At 44.6% G+C, this 27,514-nt stretch overlaps 1 protein-coding gene across 1 annotated transcript in view; it reads right to left on the bottom strand.

The window, feature by feature from the left end:
- Nucleotides 1-27,514, bottom strand: part of LRMDA (leucine rich melanocyte differentiation associated) — a 1,136,435-nt gene that overhangs the window by 501,514 nt on the left and 607,407 nt on the right. The window contains exons 4-5 of the mRNA XM_071068790.1: nucleotides 18,666-18,800; nucleotides 7,359-7,476 (exon numbers count right to left, since the gene is read on the bottom strand). Coding sequence (XP_070924891.1) covers nucleotides 7,359-7,476; nucleotides 18,666-18,800 — 253 coding nt within the window. The remainder of the gene's footprint in view (nucleotides 1-7,358; nucleotides 7,477-18,665; nucleotides 18,801-27,514) is intronic.

Raw genomic sequence — 27,514 nt, 5'->3', positions numbered from 1 at the left:
CAGAGATGCAGCAGAGGTAGGGTGCGTGGATGGGATGGCCTGCCTAGGTATTAGTCAGGTTTCTGCAGCACACTACTGCTCAAAATCTTAGTGGCTTATTACAAGCATTTCTTTCTCATGCAGAGGTCTGTGGTTGGCTGGGATGTTTGCAGGCCTCAGGTCAGGTTCAGGTCTGGTCAATGTGTCTCTCATGTTGTTTTCATAGCAAATGGCAGACGTGTGCGAGCAGTGAGTGAAAACACATGGTGCTGCGTAAGGCCTTGGCCCAGAATTGTCATGCTGTCACTTCCACTCGCATCCCATTGGCCAAGGAGTCACATGGCCAAGGCCAAAGTCAATGGAATGGGGAAGTGTATTCCTTCCTTACATGGGGAGCGACGGCAAGGGCAGAGAGAAAGGAACGGTTTTAGACCAACAATGTAATCTACCACACTTCTCCCAGTTGCTGGGTTGCAGAGGCAGGACAAAGTATCCTAGGGTTATTAATCTTATCCCCAACACTTAAAAAATGCTACTTACTTCCGTGATCCTCTTGATACATCTGTCCAAGCATCTTTGGACAGCAGTGAGCATGTGGGAGGCTAGAAAGAAGAAGAGGGTGAAACTGGGCTGTTGGGGTGCTGGGCAAGCCAAAGGCCCCATCAGGGACACAGCAACAGCCCCCAGGCACTGGGCTTCATCGACAGTAGTCTCTACTATGTGCTCAGCACCTGGCAAGGCCCCTAGGACTCCTGGGAATGCCCCTAAGAGGCTGAACCACCTTCCTTCTTTCTATTGTGGATTTTGGTTCTCCAACCATAGGGTTTCACCACCACAAAAGAGACATGGCTTTCCTACAGTGCTCTATTTTTTTATTTCAGAGGGTTGCTACCCAAATGCAAAGCTACAGAGGACGCCTCCAAAGAGTAATACTCCAAAAGCATTTACTTGAGACATAGGATGCCATGATGCTAAAAATGGAGAAATACAAAATCTTTAAGTGATTCTCCCTCAAATGAACGTGCAAACTGTGAAATCAGGAATAAGATTGAAAAAACAAACAAACTGCAAATGTTTGGCTCCCAGAGTTGTTTTTGAACACATCATCTAAGCATTTCCTTAAAAAAAAAAAAAGTTAATTAAAAATTTTCCTCTCTTCAAAATTTACTAAAAAGCAGCTGAAAATAGAATCTGAATGTGTCTCTAGACAAGAAACATCTGCGTGAAAACAGAAAAAAGAAATCATAAAAACAAGAGCACATCCAGGTAGTTGGAAATATCCAGAAAAACAACCAATATTTTAAATTATTTTTTGAATGTTTGTCACTGTAGAGAACTTTCAAAATATATTGGCTGATGGCCTGTTGAACTGAATGTACTTGTGATTTACAATGTTTATTTACAGGCATGTCCTGTCTTTATATAAAATATATATTCTTGAAAATGTTGATTATAAAGAACAGTAATTGTAATAAACCTAGAAGTAGTTTCTGATACCCTTTTAAGCATTTGCAATTGGGCTACGTAGGAGTAACAGAAGATATCAAAGACATATGCAGAGTAGTTTAGAATATGATAGCACTTAGTAAAGTGCTAGACTAGGCATAAAAACAATTAAGTGCAGCAAAGAAGCAACTAGGTAGTGCTCCTTTAGGTATAGACAAAAAATACAATAGCAGCGAAGACAGGGAAAATTTCATTGTAACTACACACACACTTGTGGGTACCCAAACATGTTTCATGAGAAGAGCTACTTACTTCGTAAAAGCCCTAATATGAGCAGGCGGGTTCAGAGAGAAGGAGGACTCCAGCACCACCCCGAGTGATGGGGAGCACACAGCTTCAGATCACACCCTTGCCTCCTCCTGAAATACTACCCAGTGGAAAAGCCAAGGCATGGTGATTGTGGTAGTGGTAGGTTTTCCCATCAGAAGTAATCCTGGGAAAATCCTTTGGAAAAACAAATATGAAGCCCAGAATCTGTCTTTTCTGCCACTGTACAAGTGGCATTAACACACTGTCTAAAGATAATGGTTTTTTTCCTGCCTTTTCAGGTAACCATGTTGAATGAAGTAATTAGAACGTATACAACTTTTTCATGATGGATCTTCCAATATGCTCTGCTGTTCATGGTTCACTCCTTTGATGAGTATTGACTGAGCCTCTGCTATTGATTAGGTACTAGAGATACAGAAAATAAAACAAAACACAAGGTTCCTGCCCTCATGGAGCTGGCACCCCAGGGGTGAGCAGCTTCCTTATCCCAACGAGAAGCCAGTTTCCTTGTGAATCATTCCCTATCTTCATCCTAGATGGCCTTTTGCATGGAAACCCACAAACACAGACACAGATGGAAGAAACTAAAGGTATCGGGGGAGTGAGGACCTAACTCCAAGTGTCAAGGGCAGGACTGTGTAGGGTATTCGTGGGAGCAAGTGATTCTCAGACCCAAATAGTTTCCAATTTTCAGTTTAGGGGGAAAGAATAAGACAGACTTTTGGAAATGTATGTACTACAAAGTTTATTTCTTCAACACAGGGCATCTCCCTCCCTCTCCTTTCTTCTCTGTATCACACACACACACACACACACACACACGCACACACACACATACACAATACCCCACCCTCCCAAGTATCCAAATGTAGGCACACACACAAATATACAAGCTACAACAAAGTACACAAATACATAAACTACACATCATGGCAAAATCAGGTGGAAAAATCAGGAAAGGAAATCGCTCACCACTTAGAAGCTGACTCTGGTGTATGCATACCTTCCAGAACATGCATATGTACACACACACAGAGACTGAAGCGGGTATACACACCTGCATGGGAAACAACATATGTTTGAACACACTGTGCCCACACAAAGAAACAAGTGACATGTTTTCAAGGACACCTCACTACTCACAGACATGGTTATTACCACATCTGGCCTATAAGAGGATGGACATTAATGCAAGCAAAACAGAAGCATCAAAACACTTTCTAATGTTGGCTGTGGTTCTCAGCTGCCCCCACAGTTGCCCTCCCCAGGCTCCTTTAAGGTTCTGAAGATTAAACAGTTGGTAGCCAACTTTATATACGTGCCCGTAAACAAGAGGGCTCAGCTTTAAATAATTATGTCAAAGCAATGACAGCTATGCTCTTTGCCAGAACAGGGATGAATAATTACAAAGTCAGGACATAATTAAGCAATTCTGACTGTTGGATTTTTGAGCTGTCTCTCTGATGTGCAGGGCTGGCATGCCCACCACAAGCGTCCTCCTGGAGAGGCCTCTGCACCCCTTTGATCTATGTTTCCCAGTGCAGTGAGGGGCTTAACATTCTGGTTACTAGAAGGCTCTTTCTCTGGGGACCTGAACCTTCTGTGTGTCCAGTGTGGTGTTCTCTGTATTAACAATGGCATGATTCAATGGCCAATATTTGATAAAGTTATATATATATATTTGAATTTTGGGAAATGACAAAGCCTAGCTGTTGCGGGTCCATCAACTAATAACACACACACACACACACACACACACACACACACACAGAGGAAGTCTGGAAGCATCCATTGTAGCATCAGCTATCACTTCCTAATGAATGACAGCATCTTTCTCTACAACAATCAGAGCTCAGACAGAAGGCAGCTTTGAAACAACAAAAGCGAAAAGGCAGCCACGGAGAAGAAATGTGTCATCATGGGAGAAAGGGAGCAAGGACTTGCACTGAAACGCCAGCGCCTGCCAGGTACCCAATCAGACCTCTGCAACATCAGGCCTTTATTATCTCCTGCATGGTTCTGCATTTGCGTCAGCTGACAGCACCCAGACTGCCCGTTCCCTACCTCCAAGGCAAGGGCTGTGATTGGAGAGGCACTTTCCATTCTCCCAAATTCTTTATGTCAGGAATAAAATGAAAATAGCTCCCCAAATCACAGCCCCCTTGATCATCCATCAGAGCATTCTGCTGAATAAGCACAACACGCCTTGGCTGCCCTGGAAAGGACAGAAGCCAGCTTGAGATTCTGATTCCATCAAGAAAAATAGGTTTTCCCTGAATGTGCTCAGCACAGCGGCAGCAACACATGGAAAGGAAATCGCTCGTCTCTTAGAAGCTGACTCTGGTGTACACGTACCTCTCAGAACATGCATATGTATATATACACAGAGACGGAAACGGGTATACACACCTGCATGGGAACAAACATATGTCTATACACACTGTGAACAGGTGAGAACCAGCCTTTTTAACGCCAATTTATTAATTCAGCCAGGAGCTCATCTGGCCTCTTTCTACGAGAAAAGTACCACTGCCTATCTCTGAAAATAACAGACAAAAGGGAACTAACTGCCTGCCATTCAATGTAGGCATCCAGTTCGATATGAAACCAAGAACACAGAAGAATCGTCCTGAGCACTTGAAGAATCATGGCATAAATTGAACACTTAACCGGAAGCCCAGACCCCCAGGGGTTCTGGTCCCAATTCCATGGAGCCTCAGGAAACTGCACCCTCTCCCAGCTCCCTCATCCATGAAATGAGAGCACAGACTAGGTGATTTCTAAGTCCTCTTTGGTTTGGAAATCGTGTGACTACAGAACAAGAACCAAATCACCATACTTTGTAAGAGCACTATGTCTCTCTCCTCAAATAATAAACAGGTCTTTTTTTAAACTTTTGTTTTAGTTTTGAGGGTAAATATGCAGGTTGGTTATACAGGTAAACTTGTGTCATGGGGGTTTGTTGTAGAGATTATTTCATACCCAGGTACCAAGCCTAGTACCCAATAGCTTTTTTTTCTGCTCCTCTCCCTCCTTCCAACCTTCACCCTCAAATAGGCCTCCATGTCTCTCGTTCCCTTCTTTGTGTTCATGAGTTCTCATCATTTAGCTCCCACCTGTAAGTGAGAATATGTGGTATTTGTTTTTCTGTTCCTGCATTAGTTTGCTAAGAATAATGGCCTCCAGCTCCATCCATGTCCCCATAAAAGATATAATCTCATTCTTTTTTATGGCTGCATAGTATTCTATAGTGTATACGTATCACATTTTCTTTATCCGATCTGTCACTGATGGGCATTTAAGTTGATTCCATATCTTTGCTATTGTGAATAGTGCTGCTGTGAATATCCACACGTATGTGTCTTTATGATAGAATGATTTATATTCCTTTGAGTATATACCCAGTAATGGGATTGCTAGGTCAAATGGTAGTTCTGTTTTTAGCTCTCTGAGGAATTGCCATACTGCTTTCCACAATGGTTGAACTAATTTACACTCTTAACAGGCTTTTTAAAGCTTAATACAGTTAGTAAGGATATTGGAGTCAATCATATAAACATGAACTAATTCTAGAATTGATTAGAAACTAATTGGGAACTCAGAAGGGCATTTCTGCTGATGTTGCTAATGACTCAGAAATAGCTAATGCTGGATTTTAAGGAGCCAGTCTCAGATGCTTTCAAAAGCAAGGAAGGATTTCAATTCCCCCCACCTCTACTCAACAGAACAGCCCTGCTCTTACCTGTTTTCTTCATTTAGACCTTAGGAGATCCACAGGGTAAATATTTAGCTCACTGCTCCAGGGGTGAGAAAGCAGAGAGAAAAGAGTGTGGACCCAGTTGTCAGACACAAGGTAAACCTCCAGCTCCATAATTACTAGCCAGGTGACCTGGGGCAGCCCAGTTAACTTCTCCAGCCCTGAGTTCCCTCACCCATAAAGCGAGCCAATGACCCCTTCCTTCTACTTTAGAGGATGATGTGAAAACTTGTAGATCTATGCACCAAGAACCTTAGAAGAATGGGGGGGGGCATGCATTGAGTGCCCCATCCAGATATGGAGGATACTACATTTGTTACCCCTTCAGATTTTGTGTGACAACATCAAAGCCAATGATCACAGGAGAAATACTGATCTACTCTGCACACAGGTATACACATGTATACAGATGTATACAAGAAGATGAGATATGTAGGGTGGACAGGTTATTTATAATAACCCAGGATATTATAGAGTTCATTTGTTGTACTTTTGCTTGGTTTGGTCATGCTGGCTATCTCTGAACTGTTTTCACCAAAAACAAACAAAAAGAAGGCCAAGAAATAAATTATTTCATTTGAAAAAATTACAAAAGCTAGAACAACTACAGGCAGTCGTGTGCAATACATCAAACCTGTGCCTCGATAGGGAGCACTGTTAACACTTTAATAGCTATGAAATGAATCACTCAATTAATTTCCCACATGCTGAAAGAGGTAACAATACATTTATCTGCCAGTAATATACACTCCATATCATATATTTCCACAACTGCTAGCAATTTTATTCAGCATAATGGAAAATAAGTTGCACCTCATGGATTCAGGGAAAGAAAGTGGCCTGAGGTCTGCTGCCAGCAGAGCAACTTGATGGAAGATGTTTCATTGTTCTGTTTTGTTTTTGTTTTTTCTTTCCCCCCTTTAATCACTTCCAATGCATGTGCAGAGTGCTGCAAGTCAATAGCTGAGGATAAACTAGACTTCTAGGATATCAGTGCCAGCGTTTTCAACACACAAGCTGCAATCTCATGGGAGGTCACACACAGCTCCACAGAGCTTCAAGGCAGAAGGTTCTCCAAGGAGGTCATCAGGGGTCATTGAGTCCATTCCCCAGCCTCTGGCTTCACTGAAGGACTCCCAACTCCTCCCAAAGAGACAGTCATTCATGTCGTTAAAAACTCTCCTTGTGTCTGAATCCAAGACCCCAAGCCAAATCTCCACTGCCTCATCAGAGCTGCCATTAGGATGACACCAAATTCACTTACAGACTCAGCTGGTAAAGGAGAGGTCAGTAAACACCATTCTAATCAGCTCTGGAGAGATACACGTTGGGGGCACATGCCAGCCTAGGGACACATTGTCAGAAAACATCGCCTTCCACACTAACGATATCTCAGAGAGCTGTGGAGCCCTTGCCTGTGATGGAAGAAAATCACTCTTCCCCAGCTTCCCTTTGGGAGCAAACAAGAAAGGCCCCCTCTGAAGTACTGGAAGAATCCCACCTACCCCAGAAGCCCACTCATGCCCAGTGCTTTCCTTTTTCTCCTTTCTCAGCTGCAAACCTGCAGAGGCCCCACTTAGTGAATATCTTCAAGAAGGAGACCTGCAGTCCCCTACAGAACTTCACCATTGGGCTATGTATAGTGCTGCTTTATTGGTAAAACAGGAAGATCCAATTTACACCTAATCCTATTTCAAGTTTGGCTAACAATGTATCCATGGAGGGATTCTTCATGTGAGATCCCAACTGCATTCTAAACACTCGGAGGACATTCTCCACGCCCTGGGGTGTAAGCACTGCCATGAGATGTAAATCCCTTGTGAAGAACAGCGAGTAGGCAGCTCACCTTGGGCTTCACCACCTTCATGAAGGCTCCTCTGACCAACGCCTCCTCTCGTTCTTGTCTGGTTACTTTCTGGGCATCCAGAAATTTCAGGTTGGGCAGCTTGTACAGAACAAAGCATCTGGAAGACAAGAGTCAGAGACAACTCAGGAAGGTTTGTGTGGCAGCCTCAGAGATCCGGACAGCTTGTCAGATCTTTAAGAATCCACACCCTCCGGTCTTCCGGAACTTAGACCTTGGCTGCTCCTCCTCTCTTCTTTCACAAAGAATAAACAATTGCTCCTTGGAGAAGTCAGAATGGTTCTATCTTACACAGATACACAACTAAACATTAGAAGCACACACTAATGGTACACTAGGCTCAAAGGTAAACACACACACACGTGGGTTAACCAGTAGCACCCTATCAACATATTCCCTTCCTTTCAGTCTGGAAAACAGGCTCAGCTTCTTGGCTACATAGAAGTTCTCAGTAAAATAAACCTATAAATTAATTGTACCCTTTACGTCACTGCCATTCCTATGGGTCATCTGTATCATAGAAGGTAATGACCTGGATGACTGTGGGTTACAAGTGAGGAACACATGTAGCTGAGAAATGCTTCCTTGAGAAATCAGGCAGGGGTCTTAATAACTTTTTTGCATCATCCATCCATAATACATGTGGTTATTTCCATACTCTATCCTATGAAGATTATCAAGTAGAAATAGGGGAGTTAATTTTTAGGAGATACTAATGGCCCAACAAATGCTAGGTGCTCTCCATTTCCCTGGAAAAAATCTTTGGCATACATACGGACTCCAGAAATAAGCCAATGACTGCTAGTGTAATTAACTATCCTCAAATAGGTATATATGGAGTTGACAAGAATAACCACTTGGCCAGGGTATAGTTATATAAATGCACAAATAAATGTATAACAGGTATGGATATGTGTCTATACTTCTCCCTCATCAGGGACAGTCACTAACCAAGATGCTTTCCATCAGGTTCCATAGTCCATCAATCAAACAAGTGAATTGTTTCCACCCCACTCTGCTTATCAAGAGGTGAGCACCCAGTGTTAAGAGCAATGGGTTATCTCCAAGGGAATCTGTCATTTCCTTCCTACACCCAGCCTCCTCAGCATATACTCATTTTTCAAGCCTCATCTCCTATGAAGGTTTTTTTGTATACCTCCACCCTACATTGCTTTCTCCCTTCTCAGGACTCCTAGAATATGCTATCAGCACCTTACAGGCTAACATTTTGTTGTTTTCTAATTATTTTCTTGGTGTTCATTAATGTCCTTACCCAAACTATAAGCTTCTTGAAGGCAGGGACAAATTTCTTTGCTCACTCTCACCACATCTTGAAAACTGGCATTAGAATGGAGTCAATAACATACTAGTTTATTTCAGTTGCACAGCTATTTCTTGATCACCTACTATGCCGGGCCCTAGGGATACAGATGTGATTACAACATGCTTCCTGCTCTCAAAGGTGTCCTCAGTGTAACAGAAATTATACACTCACATGGAGAAATTAGGAATCGGCATAGCTAAGTGCCAAGACTGAGGTTATGCATAGAGTGGTTATGGGAGCACAGAGAAAGGGGTCTACTGACTGAAAACTCAATGGAAAAGGAGAAATAGGAAATCTCAAATGGGCATCAAGGAACCACACCTTAAAGCAACCTCAAGCACCTAGCTTTTCCTCAATGAGGATATTACTTGGAACAGCGTGACTCACCTTCACTGGAGCCTTGGGATTCCAAGGCCACCTTCCACAATCATAAGGTGGTCTCTTTATTGGTGGCAGTAGCAGCCCATCTGGAGCAATTGCTGCAAATACACCAGCTGCAGTAGGGGCCGTTTGCTCTGCGGAGCTGGCAGGAGCCAGAAACAGGCGGGAAACCCAAGCTCTCCTGAGTTGATGGGGCAGGAGCCCCTGCTCCCATGTGCAACTGCAGCTGCCCACTCCAATTTCAGAGCAAAGTTGTGGCCAAGCCCAGGCACTGTCACAAGCTGGCTGGGTGTGTACATGCTTGGAGCAGTACTGAAACACCAGCTCCCTGACACCTTGGCCCCCTCTGGACTTTGGGTGCTGACGTGCACAGCAAGGAGGCCAAGGGGCAGCTGAGGAGAACTCAGCATGGGCCTGCAGGCATCCCTTGGCACAAACAGCCTAGGTGCCATGGGCACTGTAGTCAGCAGGTTGATGGCTGGCAGCACGAGGCAGACAGGCTCCTAGGTGGAAAGGGGCGTGTCTCTGGTGAAACCCCACCATCAGGCCAGGGGTGGCCTAAAGCACAGGGGCTGGGCTGCCAGTTTCACAAATTGGAGTGAGAACTTAAGGTACTTTTTCTGGGCCCTGCCATGGCCACCCATGGACCAATCAGCATGCACTTCCTTTCCTCTGAAGCCCATAAAAACCCCAGACTCAGCCAGACTCAGGCAGATGATGGAACAACCTGCCTCTGGAAAGGAGCTACCCACTTTGGGTCTCCTCTCTGCTGAGGGCTGCACAGACACTGAGATGACCTGCCTGCAGAAAGGAGCTACTCACTTTAGTTGTACTGAGAGCTGTACTGCTGCTTAATAAAGCACCTCTTTGCCTTGCTCGCCCTCCAGTTGTGTGCATACTTCATTCTTCCTGGATCTGGGACAAGAACTCGGGACCCACCAAATGGTAGGACTGAAAGAGCTGTAACACAAACAGGGCTGAAACATGACCCCCTGCTGGCCACATTGTGGGTGATGAGACAGAGAGAAGAGCTGTGGCCCTTTGGGGAGCCCAGACCTAAGAGCTACCCAAGCCAAGGCTGTGACACCCTCTTTGGGGCTCTGTGGTTCCTGTCATCTTCAAGCTTCCAGATGCCACCACATTCCCCTGTGCCTGCAGTGGAAGCCGGTTGTGGTATGCCTGGTCCAGATGCAGCCTCCCAGGGACCTGTTGCCCACGCCAGTGCCTGGAGCTGCCCAGCCCACTGCTGCCAGCATGCCTGGCTGTGTGCAGTGGCCAGACCCTGTGCTTGCTTGCTCATGTACCCCTCACAGCTCCACACCTGGCTCACTCTTGGCAGCCATGGGATCTGAACCGGTAGCACGAGCCAAGTGCAGCCCGCCAGGCTGAGTAGGTGGAACAAGCCCAGCAGGCCCAAGCAAAGCTCAGGCGAAGGCACCACCAGCCACAGAGGTTTCCAGCTGAGGAAACAACACCCCAAGGATGCAGTGACATTATCACCAAGTGGCCTGCATATGCTTATCCAGGTAAAAGACTTGGCTGACCACCCCAAAGCCAGAGAGAATAGTTTAGAGGTCTGCAGGAATAACCTTCACAGGACTCATTGTCAAGGTCAAAATATTATGAAATTCTTTTCTTCCTTCAGAAATGTCCACCCCATGCCTGATGTCCTGGAAATTTGACTCTGGCTACTTCCTGTTTCCTCCCTGGCCTCAATCTATTGTCCTCTTTCCTACCCTGGGTTCTCCCTTCCCTCTCCAAATACCTGCTAACTGCACCCAAAATCAAGAAAGTGCCACCAAATGCCCAAATATATTTTCTTTTCTTTTCTTTCTTTTTTTTTTTTTTTTTTTTGAGATGGAGTTTTGCTCTGTTGCCCAGGCTGGAGAGCAGTGGCATGATCTCTGCTCACTGCAACCTCTGCCTCCCAGGTTCAAGCAATTCCCCTGTCTCAGCCTCCCAAGTAGCTGGGACTACATGTGTGTGCCACCGCTCCTGGTTAATTTTTGTATTTTTAGTAGACAGGATTTCACCATGTTGGCCAGGCTGGACTCAAACTCCTGACCTCAAATGATCCACCTGCTGGGATTACAGGCATGAGCCACCACCAAATATCTTTTCTATCCTCCATAGAGCTCCCACCGGCCTCAGTCAATGTCAGAGAAAACTTCCATCTTCTGCTTGTAGCAGAAAAGTCTTGATGACAACAGACTCTTTCAAATAAAGACATGTACAGACAGAAACAATATGTCAGGAGTGACGCGCAGGGAGTAAAGACACCCACTAAGTGTAGGGTGGGAAAAGATGAATATTCAGGTGAAGAAAACATCAGTATTAGAAAATCAGCCAATGTTTAACGATGGAGTGAAAGATGCCTTCACGGGGCTGGCAGGAACCACGATGACAACAGACCGCACATTGTCATTTTGCCTCACTTTGGATCACAGCCCTGAAATCAAAGGAGAAAGAGAGAGAGAGAGGTGCTGGCTTTTAAGCTAGTTAAAAATTTTAGATGACAAAGAGCTGCTGTTTTCAGATCACTCTTCTTATACAATCGAAGAGACAGCCCATGACACAGGCTGCCAGTCACCCCCTGAAATAAGGGATGACTTGGCACCCATCCCGAGGGCCAGCCTGAGTTTCCAAGTGGATGCTGCTTGGAGAGGTCTGAGGGACACTAGGAGGAGTTGCCCCAAATAGTTCCATCTGAGATTCAGCCCAGGGTCCAAAGTTCCTTCACAGAGGTGTCTTCTTTCATTTACTTACTCACACATTCACTCGTTCAACAAGTAATTATGGAACAGCTACTGCGTGTCAGGACCTGAGTCAGGTGCCAACATGAGATAAGCAATACAGAAGATCTGTGCTCTTTCAGTGAGCTTCTATTCTTGCACAGTGGTTCTCAAACTTCAGTGGGCATCAGTATTTCCTGGAGACTTTCCAACACACAGACGGCAGGGACCCATCCCCAGAGTTTCTGATTCAGTATTTCTGGAACTGGGCCTGAAATGTACATTTCTAACATGTCCCCAGGTGACGCTGATGCTGCTGGTCCTGCTGAGAACCAACGTCCTCGTGAAAATAACACCAAGAGGAATAATAACTTTGAAATTAGGAGGGTGGTGAGGCAGCAGTAAGAGTCTCCTTCCAGTTCTGCTAAGGCCTGCCCTGCCCCAGTGCCTGCAGTACACAGGGCCCAGCCAGTGGCCATGTCTGCCAGATCTTCTTGCCCCTTGATGGCTTGGAACTGGCTCCAAACATTAATGCCAAGTGATAAGTCAGTGGGCTTCCTGCCTGCCTGTCCTTTCGTGGTCCTGGGAGATCTATTTCCCTTTGTTCTAGGTCATGTCAGGGTGTCAAAAGCCACAGCTTCAATCCTGAGTGTAATACAAGTTTGCCATAAAAATACAAGAGAGGACTCCCGAAGCCACAGAATGAAGGCTTTTACAATATCAATTCAACCCTTGTAAATTTAATCCTGGGTTATTTGTTGCACCAAAATCTCTTTACTGTGATGTATTACTTAGTTACTGGGGTTATCACAGCCGTATCCTAAAGTTGCATAGTACATAAAACATTTCAGTTAACAATGCGGGAAGGTTAACTCCCCCAGATAACCTGCAATCACAAGGGCTAGTCCAGATGACATCCCTCTGTCAGCTTCCACGAGCTATTGATGGTTCAATCAGTTTGTTTTGAAGGTAAAGTACAACAAAAGGGCACTAAACTTATTCAGACTGTCAACAGGGGCTATCGGGAATGGGGTTTGCAGGTAAGTAATTCTGGGTGTTTTAAGGCTATTATCAAACAGCAATGGTTGAAGGAAGAGACAGCTACTAATAACACAGAAGGCAGCCATCATAAACCACTTTATGGCAGAAAGCCCCGTCTATAAATCCTGCGACACCCGGAGACAGCTTCAGATTTATAAAACTGCTTGTTAAGCCAGGGCACTGCTTAATGAAAAGAGATCAGTCTAAGTTCTAAGTCTCACGTCCCTAGCTCCAGAGGGCAACTCCAATTTTCCTGACCTTCTCAAGGTGGCTGGGGGAAAGCCCCCAGGGCTGGGGGTGGTGAGGGGTGGGGGTAGAGTCAGAGGTGCTCTTGGCTGAGATACAGAAGGTGGGGTTATCAAGAGGAGAGCAGGGATCCTGGGAAGGTGCTTAAACACCCATTTGTCTCTGTCTGGAAACAGATTTCCTAAAACTGAGAGACCAGCACATCGAGCTTTTCAGGTCCTCTTTCTTTTCACAGAATGTTCCATTTGCTTAAAGGACTCCTCTAAGGAGAGAGCTAAAACCGCTAGGAGGAGAAAAGGAAAAGGAGAAATACTTTTTTTTTTTCCTTTCTCTCCAAAATCAATTTTCTCTGCTCTAGTCCTGACACTCAGGCATTTTTCATCCAGACCTCAGAGAGAGAAGAGGATGTTCTTTCTCCCTGCCTGTAACCGTTATCCCCAGGGCAATGCCTGCTCCCCAGGAACACTGCACAACCACAGAAAAGCTCAGATGGGTCTCCATGGTCTGTGAATGGGGTTGGCTGCCATGTTTCTTTCTCTGACACGCTATTCAAGAAATACCAAGTTTCCAGTCCATGAGGGAACTGGGCATGGGGTCATTGGAAATTTTCTTCCATTTATGGCAGTCTATGCTTCTTTGCATTATTTCTTGCTGCCTTCTTGCTTCCATCCTTTGGAGGCAGGAAGACATGGTACAAGCTACTTGGTGCCCTACCTGGGACCCCGAAGGCAGCAATGGGTGATCTGTGCCATTCTCAAACTTTCACAAAGCTTGACGGGATAGTTGAGTCTGCCAACAAAATATCATGCTTCCTCACTGTTGACTAGATTACATTAACTCAATTTAATAGCACTGGTTACCTCATGCTGAACAGAAGCCCTGATAAACTGCTGAATGTATCTGTTTCATAATAATAATAAAGTTAGCAATGGCTTCAGTGCAGTCTATTTGAGAGACCAAAGCTTTTAAAGCGTTGGGGAGAAAAATAAAAGGAGGGGAAGTTTCTGTAACAAAAAGCTTGGGGACTAATAGCATAGGGAAAGAGGCTAGACTCTGAGTGTATCTTGCCCTGTGATCTTGGTTCAGTCTCTGCTGCCTTTCTGAGCCTCAGTTTCTCTATCCATGCTGTGAAGGGGATGGGCCAAATGATGTCCTTCAAATGTTACCTTGCTTGAACTCTATGTGGCTCAAAGTTGACTTACAATAAATATGTCCATGTCGTCCTTTCTTGTTATTCCAATTTCCTTATATAACCACCCCCCAACACCTCCAAGTAAATGACGACAGTGAGAAAGTCAATAAAGACCACAAAGTAATGAACAAACACTATGAGTGGAATAACTGCAGATGCTCAGAGAGATGACAATGATCTCACTCTAATGAGCCGAGGTGAGCTCACCTACAGCATTCATGAATGCCTGACAACTGGCAGAGGCCAGCTGATTTTCCTCACAGTTCACCGGCAGCATGTTTGAAGTCTCTGTGCAAACAATACACCCACAGGACAGACCAAGGCCCTCTACAGAGGGTAACCAGCAATTACTCTGTGGGCTTCTGTCACTTTGATCTCTGGGTCGTGACCTTTGCTTTCTTGTGATCTTCAAAGCCCAGATTGTAGATTAGCTGGAGAGTGCTCACTGGGTTATGTAAGCCACAAGTTTTACAGCTCCTATTCGTCTGGGAAATGGTGGCAGCCCAGAGAGACCAGACGGCGGAGGGTCCCTCCCTCCTTCCCTTTGGCTGAGTGCTGCAGACACTGGGCAGGCCCCAGGGCTGCTCCGTGCAGGGGAACAAAGAAAGGGTGTCACGTTTTAAATAACTGAAAGTTGTAAGGAATACAGAAGGGCCTACGCGGAGGAGGGAGGAAAGCAAGGCCAACCAGAGACTGGAGTGGCAGGAGGGGATGAACGACAGAGGGTTCAGTGACAGAGGAAGAGCTAAAAGACCATGAGATCAACTCCCTTATCTGAAAGGTGAAGTCCAGACTTGTCTACTGTTAACCTTCAGTCCATTGTTCTTTCTGTAGCAAAAAGAAAAAAAGAGATGGCAAGGGAAGCAAGAAATAGACCATTCTGGGCACCCAGCTTCCCCATATTGATTTGTTATTTTGGCTAGTGTTGAAATCCACAAGGGGCACCAAAGTGGTTTCTTAGTAGCATGGTGGTCTCTCCAGCCAAGACTTGCACTGCTGTTCTCTTCCTGCCCAAATCCTGGAGGCTGCTGATTATCACATTCACCTCCATTCAACATTCATCCCAAAATAGCAGCATGGTGTGTACACACTGAAAATCACAGACAGGTTTAAGCTCCTATAATAACAGGGCCGTGGACATTTCTCAGCCATGAACTATGATGAATGGCAAAGAGAAACCCCAGGCATGGTTCTGCTCCTGCCCCAGTGAGGCCAGGGTGCTACTCAACAACTTGGTAGTATGTTCATGCTCACATATAAGTTTAATGAGCCTGTTTTATGGTGGGGATGTGTGCCAAGAAAATCCAACTGGGTGCACAGGGGGTAAGTGAGGAAGTGAAAGGGGTGAATGTAGGAGGAGGGGAGGAAAGACTCCATAGAAACTCAAGCTCTGTGATGCCATTTCCAATAACTACACAAATCGAGTCACTTCCCATTTCTGGTCCAGTGGTTGGCCACAACGTGACCTAAAAACTGGGCTGACCTCTTTGAAATCAACATCTCCCATGGAAATGAAACAACAGACACACTTGTTTTGATGTATGGCTGGGTGACATATTATAAATATTACATCACATAACCACAGAGGATGCCAATCAATAAGAAATTTTTTCAGACAGCACTAAATGAACCATGGGTTCTTGCTTCTGAATACAGTCCTTTAAGGCTCCTAGTATTGCTTAAATGATTAATAGAAGACATATTGTCAGAAAATGTACTTAAAGTGAAAAACAGTAAACTGTAGAAATATCATTCATTTTTAAGCAATTTTCTAGTGAAAATGTCACATAAATTTACATAGAGGCTCTACTATTAGGCTCTGGGTAACAGCTAGAAGGAAGGCAACCCTCATGCTTTGTGGATGAAGGGCCAGGAAAATGTTTTACCAAAAGAAAAAAAAAAGGCAGCTGCATTGCTTTGTATAAACACAAATGCCACAGGAACTCTAGAGTCAAAAGTCATATTGCAAAACCCTAAAATTTCTCAGTGGCAAATGGAGCACAAACTCGAGGAAGGACAAAGCGGATCTGCTTACAGACCATAGAATGGAGCTATATCAAACACATATCTATATCTTCCATATACAAGTGTGAGCACTCATCAAATCAACAGTAAAAAATAAAGATATTAAATGAATAAAACATTTAAATGTGCTAGAGAATCAGCCTACCATTCCACTCTTCAACCAGTTGCTGTGCAGTGAATGTGTAACTACGTGGGAACATATTTACTGTTCCTTGTGCTGTTCTTAGTTCCTGTTTCTCTCGGAGTGCAAGCATCTTGCCGTCATTGTGGATGATGTAAATTTTCTAAGTTAATTTTGCGAGTTATGATTTTGGTTTTGTATGACCTCCAGAATATAGCCTCTCATGGCAACTTTGTCATATGTGTATTCACAAACCACCTCCCTTAGCCCCACCCCTCAACTCCTTCCAAGGGAACAGAACTGGAGTGGGGAGGATGGGCTTGGAGTGTGCCCAGGCTAGCCCATGAGATAGACCACACTTGTAGAATCCAGCCCTCCCTAAAGATTCATGACCCATAACTAGCACTTGGATTGAGTCTGAATCATAGTCCTTTGCTTATTAGCTGCATTTGTTAACATCCAAATGGCTCTGATTCCAAATGGGCAGTGGGCATCTGAGATGGCCAAATATCCCTGCATCTCCCTATAAGTTCCTAGCTCCTGAGAAGGAAAGGTGGTTTCAAGCCACCCCCAGAAAAAAAAAAAAGGGTGCCAAGCCCTTTTTTCACATCCAGCACTACTTTAGGTATTGATGAGGCTTCAAGAGTCAAGACAACGCAGCTCCTACCCACCGGAAGTCATTCTCTAGATGTGGAAATACATGAAGAAGTGAGAGAAATACACAAGATAGAATCTATGAAATGGTGTGAGACAGTAAAGGAAGAAATGGAACTGGTTGGGAGCAGATTGTCTCCGAATTCTAAAGCCAACTGGACATCAGAAACACCTATGGACTGTTGTGTTGTAATTGCCACCAACTGCATCAGAAGACCTTGGATGACTCAGAGGCAGAGCCTTGATTATGGAATACTGATGTAGACTGTCCTCCCATTTGAAAGGTCTCACTGGCAAAGCTGGACTCCACATCAGATCTTCTGATCTGACCCCATACACCTTGGTCATAGTGCTTTTGCTAATGCGACCAGTTACAATAGAAAAAACAAATAGTAATTATTTGAGAGCTAATGGTACACAAAGAAAAGAAAAAAATTTTTCTTAGCTTTTCTTTTCCTTTTGCAACCTCATAAGCCCTGTACTTGAGACCAATCCCTCTCTACCTCCCTCATTCTAGAAAAAATAACAAAAACGTGCCTACATGGTTGGCTTCACACGTAGCTTCTTGGCCCCATGAATGAATGAATGAATGAACAAGTACATGAATGTGTGTGTACACATACATATACATATACACATAGATGTATATATATGCATATATACATATACAAAATTTATTAAGTTATTTTTAAGAGTTATTCGGGTGGGGTGTTTAATGAGAGCTTATGTCATAATGGAGAAAGAGGTCCATGAAAATGTCATTAAAGCATTTACAAAACAATCCACAATGAGAACACAGACAATTTTAAATGAAGAAGGAAAATTAAGTGACTTTGGTAAAATGGGTAAGACCAAAAAGACTCTCTAAATGATTTTGGATCAGGGCTTTTAAAGCAGATGGTTGAGAAGTAGACAGAAGAATGAAAAGCATTTCTACTTGGAGCCCATCAAAGCGCATGGCTGGTGGGCACCACAGCATAGCTCTATGGTGGAGAGATATGGGCCTGTGGGACTTCATCTTTAGATCATCTGTGAGCTCCCTAAATTTTGCTGGGAAGTCATCTCTCTCTTCAAGGTGATGCTGAGACAGACCACAGAAAGATCTTACAACACAGAGCAGGGGTCAGTAAGTTACAGCCCATGGGTCATTTCTGGCCTGCTACCTGTTTTGTAAATAAAGCTTTACTGGAACAAAGTCATGCCCATTCGTTCACAAATTACATATGATTACTTCTGCATTATGAAAGCAGAGCTGAGTAGCTGTGACAAGTCCATATAACTTGCATATTAAGTATTAAGTATTAAATATTAAGTATTAAGTATTAAAATACTTAATATCTGGCACTTCACAAAAAAAGTGGACAAGGCAATAACTTTTCATCTTTCTTAATTTTTGTGACCTCAACCAAGAGAGACAATGGCTGTAGGTTACCAAAAGGTAAAAGCTTAACATTGTCATGGGAAGCCCACTGATGTTTACCAAACATCTACTATGTACCCCAGAGTATAATATCATCCCCTAAAGCTTCTCTTTTTCCCTTTTCCCACCATGCTCCAATCCCTGGACACTCACCTGTATCTCTTGTAGTCTTCCTCATCCTTTTCCAAGCTGACCAGTTCGTTGGGACAGGCCACGTTGCCCAGCAGACTGAGGTATTCCAGAGCTGGTGTCACTTCTGCCAAGTGATCCAGCAGGTACTCCAAATCAGTGATGTGACAAAGGTTAAGGATCTTGGTCCAGGAAGACAAAAGGCTTAGCAAGGAGCATAGGCCATGACTGACAGGCGCTGACGAGTCCAGTCTGCTCCTGTGAGGCCTCAGGGTGGGGGCTGAAATCACTTCGGCTGTGGGTATATGGTATTGCTACTTTTTCACTCCCACTGTTGGGAACACAGCCCAACTTTTCGCTAGGCAGATAAGACTAAGTCCAGATCATTTGAGGAAGAATGAATAAACTTGATTGTCTCATCATATTTTTCTTTCCTCTATCGTTCTGTTTCTAAAACACACTAAAAGAGATTCCATAGAGTAAAATAGTTTTGAAATATGCAAAACCATAAAGCTTAATTCTTTTCTAGTAATGAAAACAAGGGCTAGGCATGGTGGCCCACACCTACAATTCCAGTATGTTGGGAGGCCCTTGTAGGCAGATCATTTGAGGTCAGGAGTTCGAGACCAGCCTGGCCAACATGCTAAAACCCGTCTCTACTAAAAATACAAAAATTAGCTGGGCATGATGGTGGGTGCCTGTAATCCCAGCTACTCAGGAGGCTGAGGCAGGAGAATCGCTTGAACCTGGGAGGCGGAAGTTGCAGTGAGTAGAGATCATGCCCCCAGGTAACAGAGTGATACTCTGTCTCAAAAAAAAAAAAAAAAAAAAACCCAGAAAAAGAAAACCAGAAATTATTTCAGAACGCCTCATTAAAATATATTGTTTCTCTGTTAGTGAGGGAATTAGAGAATGAAAGAGAAAAGTCAGAGGGGGGCATGATGGGGGAGATTATTCCAGGAGCCATCCTCCAGTGGGACCCACTGTCCAATCGCGGCCAAACCAAATAAGGCAAGAGCTATCGATTCACAGAACCACAGGTACTGGAAAGAGTTTAATGACAACTTAGTCCCCAAACTAACTCCTGGCTTAAGCCACATACAGACAAGCTGAGCCTAGGTAAGGTGATGATTAGATAGGCATGCCTGGTTAGGCTGTGACTTTGAGAGACACATGAGAGAGGAGTTAACCAAGTCGGCAGATAAAAGGGGGTCCCAGCCAGGGAATGGCAGCAGAGCTACAGGAATAAAACATACAAGGGTAGAAGAAATGCCACATGCAAGAGTCAAAGATTCACAGTACAGTTCCCAGAAGTGGGGTCCACTTGAACCTAGGAGAAGGTAAAATCAAAGAAAAGGGATGTTCTTGCTCTGTGAGGATGTTAACTAACCTTGGGCTGTTACACAGATTTCCTCATACTTCATTTCAACTTGCCACAGAAGAATGAATTCCAAATCCAACCAATGTCTGAATCAGGTCCCTAAAATATTTGCCAAGTGGTCACCACTACATAGCAAATTCCATTTCTGACAACCATAACGGTTTTTCTTTCCCCTGGAATTGAATCTTTCTCTAACCTCTACTCACTGACCCAATTTAACTGCTTAGGGTCACAAACAATAAGACTTCTTCTCTTCCACATGATGAACCTTCAGATATTTGAAGCTCACGTGTCTTCCTTAAATCTTTTGTTCTCCAAACTAAGTTCCTTCAAGCATTCTTTGTACACATGCTCTGCCACCATCAGATGCGAGGCCAAATGCTATACCCTAGGTGACAGCAGCCAGAGACAATGAGAAGCAGAGCACAAGCAAAAGAGGGGAAACTAACAAGAGAAGAGGAAACTAGCAAGAGAGGGAAACTAACCAGAGGGGGAAATTAGCAAGAGAGGGTAAAGTAGCAAGAGAGGGGAAAACTAGCAAGAGAGGGGAAAACTAGCAAGAGAAGATAAACTAGCAAGAGAGGGGGAAATTAGCAAGAGGGAAAAAACTAGCAAGAGAGGGGAAAGTAGCAAGAGAGGGGGAAACTAGCAAGAGGGAGAACTAACAACAGAGGGGAAACTAGCAAAAGAAAGTTATGAGCACACTCATTTGCTGTTGGCTTCAATTCACCAACATCCTCCCTGTTTCCTAAACAAAGACAGAAAAATGGACATGGAAGTTTGTTTTCAATCTCTCAAATCTTTTACAAATAACATCCAGAGATGGCCACACAGGAACACTAGAATGAGGAGGTGAGAATGGGAGTTCATATAGAGACTGTAGAGAAGGTCCCACTAGGGGGATGAGGTTGGGAGTACAGAGGGGTGGGTGGCCAGCAATCAAAATCCCTGGAGACAAAATACACTCACTAAAGTTCAATCATCATACTCTTCAGGAAAATTATTTAAATGGAGCCAATTAAAATGACAGTGAAAATTCCAGGGTAAGCTCAGCTTTTCCAACAGGTTCTATCTTTGAACACTTCACAGTCATTACTACAACAACAACAACAACAAAAACAAACAAACAAAAAAAAAAAAAACAAAGAAAAAAGTCTCATTGCTAGTATTGCTCTTAGATATGGGCACAGACAACTCAGGTGCCCTGTGTGAATTTCAAGCACCCTCCTCAGAATGTCTCAAGTCCCCCTCCAACACCCAGGACTGGATTCAGGTAGAGTACCCCAGGCCTGGACCTAGCCCTGGACCTGCACCAGCCTCAGTCCCAGGCTAGGTTTCTCTCCTTCATAGCTTGTTCCAACTTTCTAGCCCACTCATGCAAGCCATCAGATGCTCCAAGGAGCACTAGGACTCATGTCTGGATCAGGCTGTCTTAAAGCCTCAAGGCCAGGCCCTTGTTCCAGGGAGGGCAGCCAGACAAGCTGACTACTGCTTCTGGCCAGCACAGTATTTCTTTCGTGGAACTGCAAGAGAGGGGGCTACCAGAATGGTGCTGACATACTGACTTGCAGTGATTCTAATTATTTATGTAGACAACAGCCCTACACGACTGAGGGAAGCCCTCTCTACTGCAGATGGAAAGGCCGGACCAAAACCTACTTTCCTCTTATGAAACATTCCTCAAAGCTTGCCTGCTTTTTGTATGTACTGTATGAAGGTGGGGATATGCAGGAATGGAACCCCAAACTGGCAAGGCTTTTAAGTTGAGGAAATACTGGACAACTGAGTTGGACTGAAATGCCAGTCATTTCTCAACATTTAGTGACAAGTGAAAGAAGCCCAGCCAGCCACCATTGTGTCCGGAATTGGTGGGTTCTTGGTCTCGCTGACTTCAAGAATAAAGCCGCAGACTGCTGGGGTGAGTGTTACAGCTCTTAAAGGCAGTACATCTGGAGTTGCTCGTTCCTCCCAGTGGGTTTGTTGTCTCGCTGGCTTCAGCAGCAAAGCTGCAGACCTTTGCAGTGAGTGCTACAGCTCATGAAGGCTGTAAAATTAAGGACCCCAAAAATGAGCAACGGTAAGATTTACCATAAAGAGCGGAAGAACAAACGCACAGTGTTAAAGGGAACCCAAGCCGATTGCTACTGCTGGCTCCAGCAGCCTGCTTTTATTCCTTTATCTGACCCCACCCACATCCTGTTGATTGGTCCATTTTACAGAGAGCTGATTGGTCTGTTTTGACAGAGCGCTGATTGGTGCGTTTACAATCCCTGAGCTAGACACAGAGTGCTGATTGGTGTATTTACGATCCTCTAGCTAGATCTAAAATTTCTCCCAGTCCCCGCTAGATTAGCTAGACACAGAGCACTGATTGGTGCGTTTACACACCTTGAGCTAGACATAGAGTGCTGATTGGTGCATCTACAATCCTTTAGCTAGACATAAAAGTTCTCCAAGTCCCCACCAGATTAGCTAAATACAGAGTGCTGTTTGGTGCATCTACAATCCTAAGGCTAGATATAAAAGTTCTCCAAGTCCCCATCTGACTCAGGAACCTAGCTGGCTTCCCCTATCAGATACCACACCAGGACCGGGGCAGAGCTGCCCACCAGTCCCATGCAGTTCGCCTGCACTCCTCAGCCCTTGGGTGGTTGATGGCACCTGGCTCCACAGAGGAGGGGATGGCACCCGTCAGGGAGGCTCGGGCCATGCAGGAGCCCACTGTGGGGGGCTGGGGCATGGTGGGCTCCAGGTCTCGAGCCCTGCCCTGCAGCAGGCAGCTGAGGCCCGGTGAGAATTCGAGGGTGGTGCGGGCGGGCCGGCAGTGCTGGGGGACCTGGTGCAACCTCCACAGCTGCTGGCCTGGGTGCTAAGCCCCTCACTGCCGGGGGCTGGTGGGCTGGCGGCTCCCAGTGCAGGGCCCACCAAGCCCGTGTCCACCCGGAATTCACGCTGGCCTGCGAGCGCCACTGGCAGCCCTGGTTCCCGCCCGTGCCTCTGCCTCCACACCTCCCCGCAAGCAGAGGGAGCCGGCTCCGGCCTCAGCCAACCCAGAGAGGGGCTCCCACAGTGCAGCAGCAGGCTGAAGGGCTCCTCAAGCGTGGCCAGAGTGGACCCCGAGTCTGAGGAGGCACTGAGAGCAAGCGAGGGCCACCAGCAGGTTGTCACCTCTCACCATGTTCAGGGAAGTAGGCCTAGATTAAGTTGAGTAAACCTTCACATGTAGATCTACCATGGAGCTAATAAAGCTCATGCATCAAGGGCTTCTTGCTTGCATAGGCCCCTTCCAATGCCCTGGGAAAGACCCTGGTAATAGAGTCACATGATCGTGTGATTTTTTTTTTTTTTTTTTGGTAAAAGTAGGTAATTTACACTATAATCTGTGGAGATCACTGTCTCGCTCCACTAGGACTTCTTCTACCACATTTTCCCTTCAGTTGGGTGACAATGGGAGTGTCTATGGGAATCCCCACCTAAAGGGACATTGTGTAGGACTAACAATTATGACTCAGTGGGGGAATATTTGTACAATTTGCAGTCACTTCTGTGTCTAGTTAAATTGTTCCAACAGTATCAGTAGGAATGGCTTTCAGTAATACTCTTACTATCCACCATATTAATACAAATATGCAGGGACCAACATAAAACTGATGGCAAAATGAATAACAAACTCATCAATTCAAAGAACATTTAAGATTCAGTTGTTAAGTGTATGTATACATGCCAAACATCGACACACACACACAACTTGAAATGTCCTGAAATCTTTTTTTTTTTTGAGACAAGGTCTCACTCTGTCGCCCATGCTGGAGTGCAATGGTGTGATCTCAGCTCACTACAACCTCTGCCTCCTGGGTTCAAGCGATTCTTGTGTCTCAGCCTCCCAAGTAGCTGGGATTATAGGGGCGCACCACCACACCCGGCTAATTTTTGTATTTTTAGTAGAGACCACGAACTCCTAACCTCAGGAGATCCACCTGCCTCAGCCTCCCAAAGTGCTGGGATTACAGGTGTGAGCCACTGTGCCTGGCTGAAATGTCCTGAAATCTTATACAACTCCTATCGTATATGAAAGAAATGTGTAAGAGTTTCTCCAACATGTAATAATCCTAAAAGTTTTACCAATAATATAGTGGTGAAACTACCAACAACAAATGGTGAAACTGAAAGAAACATTTCTAAACTATTTTAAAAAATCAATTTTCAATCAACTATGCTAAAAGAGGGAATTATTCTCTCTAGAAAAAAATTACAAAATTTCACCAAATAATGAAGCTATGAGAGAATTTGCAGGAAAAAAGTAGGAAAAAAGTTTCTCTAGAGGCATATCTTCAGTAAAGATTGGTACTTTTCTAGGTATTTTGACATCTGTGGAATTTATCAACTTAAAATTTTAAAATTTCCTTTGATACAGTTCTATTCCAAATAAATATCCATTTCATATCTAATTTTGCATTCCTAATTATATAGTCTTTAAGAGGGCTCCCTCAAATTACAGAGGTTTCACACTCCCCAAAACCTGGATCTGCCCCTGGGCAAAACCTGAATCTGCCCCTGGCCATGAAGAAGTGGATAATTTGAATGCTTTGATCATGGGACTTTCTTGGGCAAGGGGTCTGCAGGTTCCAAGAAGCTTCAGCCATCCTTTGCCAATGAATCCAAGAGATTTCTAAGAGCCAGCCTGCCTGCCTTTGGGTATTTTGTATGGCAGAAGCTCCATCTTCCTAAGCCTTTCATATACTTACTATAAATGATATATTTGGCTGAGTCAGGTGGTTTCTCCCAAATCCACACCAAGCAGGAAGCACTAGCACCTCCTCCCTGCATGCGTGCTGTAGACCAGCCCTTCACCTTTATGTTGATAGCACCACCAGAAGATAAAACATGAGAAGTTTTAATTGGTTTCTTCGTCTCCTGGGTCAGGAAGGACAAACACAGCCTTGTCTTGCCTGGTTTTGAGATCCAAGATAGAACTTGTCACATTTCTTTTTTGTCAAGATTCATAGAAAATTGACCAGAGGCAATCTGTGGAAGAAACCTGGTGTCCCTGGCTAATCAAGACCACTGCAGTGGGGATCATTTCAGGGATTCTCCTAAGGGTACCTTTTTTAAAAATGTGAAGCTACCTGGCACAGTTTCATCTCTCTCCAGCTGGGTTCCCAGCACACACCTGGCTTCCCTCAGCAAGTCTTCTCCGGGGTACTTAGCGTTGAGATTTTTTTCAGTGTTGTCTGTAGAAAGTTGCCATTGCGGAGCCCAGCTGTCATGGGGAGGCTTGCCAAGGGAGACTTTCTGCAGAGGGCCCAAGATCAAAGCAGCATCTTGCCTTGAAAGTTTGGAGCATGAGGGAGGAGGGAAGCCTTCCAGGGTGTTCCAGTTGTGCGGGTCCAAAGTTGTCTCCCAGGTGAGAATGGACACATCCCTCCCTCTGGGCTCAGCTGCAGGTCAAAGGGCAGCCTCCATAACTACTGGGATGATTTTAACCACAGCTAATCCTAATGCTGGGTTTTTGAATACTAAATATACAACATAATGACATATCTCATTTTTATTCACATATATCAGAAATTTGTCGTGCCCAAATAACAATTAAGGAAACAGGGGTTAACGGTCACACAGCCAGTACATGATAGAGTCTGGATTTAAACACAGGTCCTAAAGAAACTGTATTTCTAGAGGAAAAAGTGACTCATAATTTCCTAACACAAAAGCAAAATTTAAACCACTGGAAAATGAGGGTTCCTACATGTTTCTGTGGGAGAGCACAGGTGCCATCACCGGGCTATGTGCTGTGTACCTCAGATCCTTCCTTCCAATTTGGGCTGTTTCTTTTGAAGCATCGAAACATTGACTAACAGTAAAATATGCCAAGAAATTGTAAAGTCTTTAACAAAGTGATTTCCCACATATTATACCATTTAAATCTCTCGACAATATGCTGAAGTGTGTGTTACCCATTTTATAAAGAAACTGAGGCCCCTGACAAGGTGTAGAGACTTTCCTAAGATGACACAGCAAATCTTTCCTAAGATGACACAGAAAATGGCTAAGGGAACTCCAGTCCCACCTTTGACTTGCTGGAGTGGTCTCCGTGCCACCGCCCAGCTGTGTAACATGTAGCACCATACTTTCTTCCTGCTGGCACTATAATTCAAACTCATTGGCTATTCAGTACATGTGCTGAAGCAAAAAGGGAGACAGAAGATGAAGTGCGATTCCAAATAAAATCTGCTTATGTGCCCCCCACACACGCCAAAAGGAAAGTAGAGGTGAATCATTTGATTGTGCAAAGGTTAAGTACCTACATTTTCCTGAATCTTCAGTTTGTCAACCTTACTTAGGGTTGATTATTCAGACATGATATGGCTGAGACCACTACCAAATATCCCACCCCTCCTGGTGGAAGAGTCGGGGATGGTGTGTGCATACTCATGGATGGGCATGTGTGTGTGTGTGTGTGTGTGTGAGAGAGAGAGACAGAGAGAGAGAGAGAGCAGTGGGGAAGGGGTTCAAGTCCATAACCAGTGATTACCTGGCCAGACTCAATGAACCAAAGAAAGAAAATCAGATCCCTACAAACCAAGAAATGAAGAGGTAATCTCAGACAACCAGGCTTTCAGATATACCAGAGCAGGACATCAACACTGAGGGCTGAACACAATGAGAAAAAGGGCTGGTGGAAAAAGATGGGAGGTCCAGCAGGAGGTATGCAGATGGCAGGAAGGCATTGACTGATGAACACAGAAGGAATTTTCCAGATGTTGGGTCTGGGCTCTGGAATCTCTTTTAAGAGCGGACTCCTGGCAGCCCCAGCTGGGAGCAGGACCTTGCAGAAGCAGGCCCAGGACGCTGACTCCTCCTGTATCTGGGCTCCTCTCCTTGTACAATGATTGCCGCTCCTTTGGGTTTCAGAGTCTGGAGCTGGGAATCAGCATACCTGGGTTCTAGACTAAGCCCCACTACTGACAATCTATGTGACTTCAGAAAGCTCATGCACTCCTAGTTTTCCCATAAAAATGAGAAGAATTATTCACCAACAGTACCCAACTCATGGAATGCCATTAGGGCAATATTAAATTGTGCAAGTCAAAGAAGCATTCTACACTCAGAAGTATATCTGTACTCTGGCCTTGGTTATAATGTGACCCAAGTCAAACCAGATGAGTTTACACAATTCTCTAGGATAATAATAACAACAATAATAGTAACCCTTACATAGCACTTACTATGTTACTAGAATCTAATATGTCTGAGATACTTAGAATAATCTTCAAAACAACCTATGGGATGGGTACCAGCATTGTCTGCATTTTCAAAGGAAACCAAAACATAGAGATGTTAAATCAATTGCCCAAGGTCATGGAGAAAAGTGGCAGGTTTAGGGTAGAAGCTCAGGAAGTCTGCCTTCAGAGCCTGTTGTTCTTAACCACTGTGTGATATTCCCTCTTGCTAAAGGATCAAAGAAGCCAATGACCCAAGTGGCCAGGGTCTA

This window comes from Macaca nemestrina, chromosome 9 (genome assembly GCF_043159975.1).
Source record: "Macaca nemestrina isolate mMacNem1 chromosome 9, mMacNem.hap1, whole genome shotgun sequence".
Taxonomy (NCBI): domain Eukaryota; kingdom Metazoa; phylum Chordata; class Mammalia; order Primates; family Cercopithecidae; genus Macaca; species Macaca nemestrina.
This window is presented reverse-complemented; position numbering and strand designations above follow the sequence as displayed.